This window comes from Poromitra crassiceps (genome assembly GCF_964638095.1).
Source record: "Poromitra crassiceps genome assembly, chromosome: 13".
NCBI classification, from domain to species: domain Eukaryota; kingdom Metazoa; phylum Chordata; class Actinopteri; order Beryciformes; family Melamphaidae; genus Poromitra; species Poromitra crassiceps.
The window spans coordinates 9582262-9589761 of NC_139644.1; the positions used below are offsets into that span (position 1 = coordinate 9582262).

Genomic DNA, 7500 nt, shown 5'->3' on the forward strand with positions numbered 1-7500 from the left:
GCTGTTCCTCAGCACCTGGAGCTTGATCCAAGGACACCCTCTGTTTGGGCTCAAACAGGCCGGTAAGACAAGCCCTCTCTCTGCCATTATCAGTGCTTTGGATGGGGCCGCCCCGCCGCCCGGGGATCCATTACATAGTGGGTCTGAGGTGCTGTCACAGCTCATTTCAATACAATCCAACACTGACATAAACAGAGCCTCTGCCGGGTGCAGACACAGCCAAATACAGTATAAGACTTCATATAAGACCTGAAAAATGGATTTAAGAGCGACCACTTTAAAAACACAAAAGAACGAAACAAAGCAGGCAAAACCAGTCTATTCCTGATTCAACGATAATGTCAGTTGTGAAACCACTGGTATAGACGGTTTTCATGGAATAGACCCTTCTCACGGGGGCCATTTTGTGTCGAAAAGGCAGGGTAAACACAGGTGCAAGCAAAACACGAATGAGGGTTTCCAACTTCCATGATTGGAATTTGGAAACCCTCATTAGTGTTTTGCTTGCACCTGTGTTTACCCTGCCTTTTCGACACAAAATGGCCCCCGTGAGAAGGGTCTATTGTCAGTCCGGACTAGCAGTCCTGTATTAGCAAACACTGCAACAGGAAGTGAGTTGGGATTCAATTTAGAATGTTCATGTTGTCAAGTTAAAACGGTATAAATGGACAGAAATAATATGGACACGATGCACAAAATAACTAATTAGTGTTTGTAAGCGAGTGTAATGCCTCTTAATGCCTTAATTGGAGGTAATTTAAGACTTAATCAGACTTTTTAAGGCTGTGCTGATGCCCTGTAAAAGTCATCCACAGTGGGGTCTGACAGCAAGCACAACAGCTTTCTACAACGGACTGTTTTCCTTCACCTGTTTCGGCTGCTCTTGCCCTAAAATGGTCATTAATAACAGAGGGAGCCACAGCTGAGGATGATATTTGGCCCAGGATTTAAATAGACCAAATCACCGTGACGTCACCATGTAAACAAATTTGCTTCCGGGTACCACTTGGGGAAGGCGGCAGGTTTAAATGTACGTGTTGTCAAATAAATGCTGTCAAACCCTCTCGCTGTTTTCGGCCGACTACTTTCAATTTAAATGGTTAAACGGTTGGTAAACATGCTTGTCCGACGTATCTAGCCTTTCTTCTGTGTTTGTTTGATGTAGTGTTAGCTAGCTAATAACGTCAAACTCGCTGTTTTTTTGCAGACTTGTTAACGTTACAGACAGAGCTACTAACCTCGCGTCACCAGTAGGGGTGGGAATCGCTGAGTAGCTCACGATACGATATCGTCACGATACTTGGCCCTCGATAACGATATATCACGATACTGCGATACTGCGATACTGCGATATATTGGAAGACGATACATCACGATACCTGTGTAACAAGTGAAAAAAATACCTCTGAAGGCAAAAAATCATGTATTATGCATTTATTAGCAGAATTGACATGAACTCTCTGAGTTCACTCACTCACTCATACCATTTTCGATACCACGGAGGAAAAGTTACACATTAAGTCTTTTTATTATTACTATTAAAACAAGAAAACCTATATAACCTACCTACCTACCTATATAATTTCTAAAAGTAGATATTAATGATCAAACATTTCCATTCATGTAGCCTACAGTAGTTATGTTTTTGTTTCAACTACAAACATAAATAAAGTCAACTTGAAACTATGTTTCAACTACCACACACAGCATAATATTTTAGCCTGTTTATTAAAAAAAAAAAAAAAAAAAAAAAAAAAAAAAATTAATAAACATATCGATACTTGGCGCCAGTGTATCGATAACGTATCGCGGGTGGAAATATCGCGATAACGTGGGTATCGATATTTTGTCCCACCCCTAGTCACCAGGCTCTTCTCGGCGAGAAAGAGCTACTGACGCCCATAGACTGTAACGTTAATTTAATTTAGCTTCAAGTCTACTCTGGTCTGGTCCAACAGGTAAATTAGCTAGTCTGGTCTCCACTAACGTTAGTGAAAGTGTTGTTATGAATGATATTAAACAACAACACAACACGGACGAACCATTTTTGTCTTCTTTGTCTGTTTTTGTCTTCAACACGTCAGTTTGTGCCGTCCACCGCCATTATAATGTGTGGACCTCAGGGGTACCCGGAAGTAAATGTAAACATCCCGGTGATTTGGTCTATACAAACACCATGTTCATTCCATCGGCCAATCAAAACATCCCCTCCTGTTCCTCCTCACATCTGTCCTGAGGGGACAGGGGTGAGACTGGGACCCTACTACCACGTTCAACACAACTCAGAACACAGGAGAAAACGGGCTCCGACCTGTAAAAAATGAATTGAACTGTCGCCGAGGTCAGAATTACGGTTATCATTTCAGAGCTCCAGTTCATCCGAGTTGATGTCATCAAAGTGTGTGTTGACCTAATTTGAGGTGTAATTATGCAATATGTGTGTATATCGTTTATATTTTGCTCTGATTAGCGTGCCGTGAACGCAACTATTCCGGAGGTCGGGTAAAAAATCAGCATTGAAAGTTGTGCTCCGAGTTGTGTTGAATGCAGTATAATCACCCCGTACACACACACACCTCACCCTCCTTTCCTCAAATCTGATCATCCTCAATGAATCTCCCACCGGTCCATCCAAATCCCCCCTCAATCCCTGTAATTACAGGACACACCGCACACAGCGTTCTGCCCTGCGGCCCGGCCCATCTGTGTTTTGAGCTCTGTGGTGAATTAAAGGAGAATTTCGTTTTTTTTCAACCTGGACCCTATTTTCCACACTGTATGTGTCTAAGGGACTCATCACTGTATGTGTCTAAGGGACTCATCACTGTATGTGTCTAAGGGACTCATCACTGTATGTGTCTAAGGGACTCATCACTGTATGTGTCTAAGGGACTCATCACTGTATGTGTCTAAGGGACTCATCACTGTATGTGTCTAAGGGACTCATCACTGTATGTGTCTAAGGGACTCATCACTGTATGTGTCTAAGGGACTCATCACTGTATGTGTCTAAGGGACTCATCACTGTATGTGTCTAAGGGACTCATCACTGTATGTGTCTAAGGGACTCATCACTGTATGTGTCTAAGGGACTCATCACTGTATGTGTCTAAGGGACTCATCACACTGTATGTGTCTAAGGGACTCATCACTGTATGTGTCTAAGGGACTCATCACTGTATGTGTCTAAGGGACTCATCACTGTATGTGTCTAAGGGACTCATCGTGACATATTCTTTTCAAATTGGTCGAATACTCACCGAGATAGCCTTGTTTACAGCTCGAGCAATGTGCTCAAACAACTACACAGTGATACTGTACACAGGGCAATCTTGCACCGCATCGTCAATACACGTTCGCTCATAAAACTGCTTGGGGAAGACTCAAACTGTCAATAGTGTCTGGGAACATGGAAACGACTCTATACATGAATTCTCCAGACAGAGAAAATGGGCGTGAACAGGCGAGGAGAGAGAGAGAGAGAGAGAGAGAGAGAGAGAGAGGAGCAGGGAAGCTTGCACTGTGTCAACACGGAGGATTTCACCTCTCGTCAACAGCGCTGTGCTGTGCTCCTTTCTCTCTCTCTCCCCTCACCTCTTCATACGCACATTTTCTCTGTCCCACAGTAAACCCCGGAGAATAATATTCATGTATAGAGTCGTTTCCATGTTGCCAAACACTATAATGACAGTTTGAGTCTCCCAGCGGCAAACCAAGCAGTTTTATGAGCGAACGTGTATTGACGATGCGGTGCAGGATTGCCCTGTGTACAGTATCACTGTGTAGTTGTTTGAGCACATTGCTCGAGCTGTAAACAAGGCTATCTCGGTGAGTTCTCGACCAATTTGAAAAAAATGTGTCACGATGAGTCCCTCAGACACATACAGTGTGGAAAATAAACAATCCAGGTTGAAAAAAAACGAAATTCTCCTTTAAGTGCAGCATGTTGACCCGTTTACCGCTGACCAGAGCATGCTGAAACCATAGTGCGGTCACTTGAAATCCATCCAGGGTCATTCTGATCTAAATCACACGCACGTGTCATTCTAAGCTGAGGGAATCGGTCAAACATCTTGCGGAGATAGAGGCAGCCATACTGTTTCCGGTCTACCGGCTGGCAGGGAGACAAAGATCGTATTGAAGGTAGGAGCGAGGCTCTTGTCCTTTTTGGACAACAGTGCTCCAGCCATGATGTTGTAGTGGAACGAGGTATAAGCCTTCTTCTTACCAATAGACGAACTTTGGTGCAAATGATTAGACTGGTGACGTAGTGTATTACGGCGCGTGCAGCTTTGCGTTCCCACTGTACACCAGGATTGTGGGTGTGGATTGTGAACTATGGTAAATCTAAAGTAACATTAAGTACGCATGTGTCATTCTAAGCTGAGGGATTTGGGGGCATTTGGGCAACACAGATGTTGTTTGAACCAAGCGGCCAAAACCACAGGTGAATTTTGAAGCCAATAAGGAAGTGGCTGCAGTGGCAATTCCACAATGGGAGGAACGGGTGAATGGGACACTCTTCTGGTCTCAGAAGCTAATTTCACTTCTTCAAATTCAAAGTCATTGTGTCGTTAACAAGATATGATGGATATCAAACGTTTAGGTTTACTATAGTGATTGACGGGTTTGCCGATTATGGGCCGGTAGGAGGGGGCTCTGCAGACAACCCGAACTCCACCCCCTCCACCTTGGCTCCACCCTTTACTTCACTTTGGCTGCTCCAGCTCCCAAAAATGTCAACATGACGGCGACTGTAAACATGATCTTTTGGCTTCAAAACGGCCCTTTCAGAAGCCAATGGCTGACGTCACACTCATGACTTCCATCTGTTTTTACGGTCTCTGCTTTTAACCCAAGAATTGCGTGTCAGAGAGAGAATGTGTGCTCAAGTATAGGAGATGGACCACACGAAAAGGCCAACTGTCACCTATAGAGTATAAAAGGTGGGTGAGATCACCCGGAACCAAAGATCAGCCAATAGCAGACAGCAGTTTTAACGCCATGTTTGTTTGTTTTGTTTTTTTAGACGTCAGGCTCTGTACACAGAGTTGGGTTTGGTGTTTAGTTACTCTTGAAGTGTGCTCCTCTGCTCACCACTTCATAGTGTCCATACTGTGTGTTTAGTTACTCTTGAAGTGTGCTCCTCTGCTCACCACTTCATAGTGTCCATACTGTGTGTTTAGTTACTCTTGAAGTGTGCTCCTCTGCTCACCACTTCATAGTGTCCATACTGTGTGTTTAGTTACTCTTGAAGTGTGCTCCTCTGCTCACCACTTCATAGTGTCCATACTGTGTGTTTAGTTACTCTTGAAGTGTGCTCCTCTGCTCACCACTTCATAGTGTCCATACTGTGTGTTTAGTTACTCTTGAAGTGTGCTCCTCTGCTCACCACTTCATAGTGTCCATACTGTGTGTTTAGTTACTCTTGAAGTGTGCTCCTCTGCTCACCACTTCATAGTGTCCATACTGTGCGGCCAGGTGAAGGGGGATGTGTCCATCCTGTGAAATCCCGTTGACCGACGCCGCGGCGCGCAGCAGCATCAGGACCGAGTCGGCTTTGCCCTGCCAGGCAGCGTAGTGCAGCGGACGCATTCCTGCAGGGGGAGCGTGACAAATACAATGTTATCATCATCATTTGTTATATATATATATGTATATTATATATATATATATACTGTATATATATATATATATATATATATATATATATATATATACATATTTGTTTCTATGAAAATGTAGTCCTTTCATACACTTGCATTGTTCATTGCATTACATTTACCGCCACCCAATTTGCTCTGTTATTACTTTCAGTCTTTTTGACTTGACTGGATTATATTATCATATCATTAAAGTATTTCATGATTTAATTTAATTGATAAGTATTTAATGAGGATAATTTAGTTGATCCAGTCTATAATAGAAAGGTGGGTAAAGTATGAACACAATAAGGCAAATAATCACCAGGACAAAGAACATTAGAATATGCACTGGGTCCTTCAGTGGTTCTCAAAGTGGGGTCTTTGAGGGGGTCCCCATCAAAAAGCGTGGACAATTTATTTTCACTATAACTCCTATCCAGAATGTATGACTATTTCAGCCATGGGCTTTTCGGTAATAAATCTAAAAGCAACAATCTTATCATATGGGGTCCGTGGTCGGATTTGTGTCAGTTTAGGGGTCCGTGACGTGAAAAAGTTTGCGAACCACCTCTTTAAAATACAAAATGTTCATGTAGTTCATCAGTCTGACAGGACTTAAGTATAAATGTAGATGGTTAGGATCGATGTCATGTTAAAGAGGTGTGTAAACGGAGTTGTATCTACAGAACCACCATCTGGATATGAAGCGCAGAGGGAAACACATGCAGACAGAGACAGAGAGCTGCAGTAAACAGAGAGAACATGGGTTGTTAATGTGCTGCGATGCACTGGGTCAGCTGATACTGTCAGGATGGTGTGGGCACACTGCAAACATGTATAGTCAAACAGAGGTGTGACCAACACAGCTTTGCTCAAGTCCCAAGTCTTAAGGCAAGTCTAAATGTAGAACAGCAAGTCAAGTCAGAACAAATCAAGAGTCCAGAATCAATTTAATATCTTTAGGAAAACGAAATACCTGCGACTTTTCAATGCAATGTGGTTTTAAAATAGGACAATAACAGCGAGAAGAGTGTGTTTGTGTAAACTATCTTTTGATCTTTTGTCGTCGAACCCAAGTCCAAGTCTCAAGCATTCTCTTCCTGCATCATGCCACGTCTCCAGCAATTACAATTGTGACTTGAGTCTGACTTCAGTGTCGAGTCCGAGTCCGAGTCCGAGTCCGAGTCCGAGACCTGAGGCCCACCTCTGGTGTCAATGCTGAATGCACAGAGCGGGCCAGCTGCTCATGACGTTCATGTGACCAGGTCATCACTGGAAAATTACATTTGCCGTCAGTGACTTTAGCAGAACCTGGTTCATGGTGTCCAGATGTCCTCACGAGGATAGAAAGATCAGGGAAATCACCATTTTGATGACCCCTTACAAGGGTTAGTTTAAACTTTAGGGTTAGGATTGATTGATTGATTGATTTTATTGTAGGATATGTTAGGCTATATCACTGGTTTTCTAAGTACTGAAGTCCTTATGCTATGTTTAGATTACAGTATACAAACTGAAGTCCTTATGCTATGTTTAGATTACAGTATACAAACTGAAGTCCTTATGCTATGTTTAGATTACAGTATACAAACTGAAGTCCTTATGCTATGTTTAGATTACAGTATACAAACTGAAGTCCTTATGCTATGTTTAGATTACAGTATACAAACTGAAGTCCTTATGCTATGTTTAGATTACAGTATACAAACTGAAGTCCTTATGCTATGTTTAGATTACAGTATACAAACTGAAGTCCTTATGCTATGTTTAGATTACAGTATACAAACTGAAGTCCTTATGCTATGTTTAGATTACAGTATACAAACTGAAGTCCTTATGCTATGTTTAGATTACA

General features: G+C 42.6%; 1 protein-coding gene across 1 annotated transcript in view; it reads right to left on the bottom strand.

Moving 5' to 3' along the window:
• caskin2 (CASK interacting protein 2) overlaps positions 1–7500 on the bottom strand; it is a 122188-nt gene that overhangs the window by 46421 nt on the left and 68267 nt on the right. The window contains exon 5 of the mRNA XM_083648707.1: positions 5452–5597. Coding sequence (XP_083504833.1) covers positions 5452–5597 — 146 coding nt within the window. The remainder of the gene's footprint in view (positions 1–5451; positions 5598–7500) is intronic.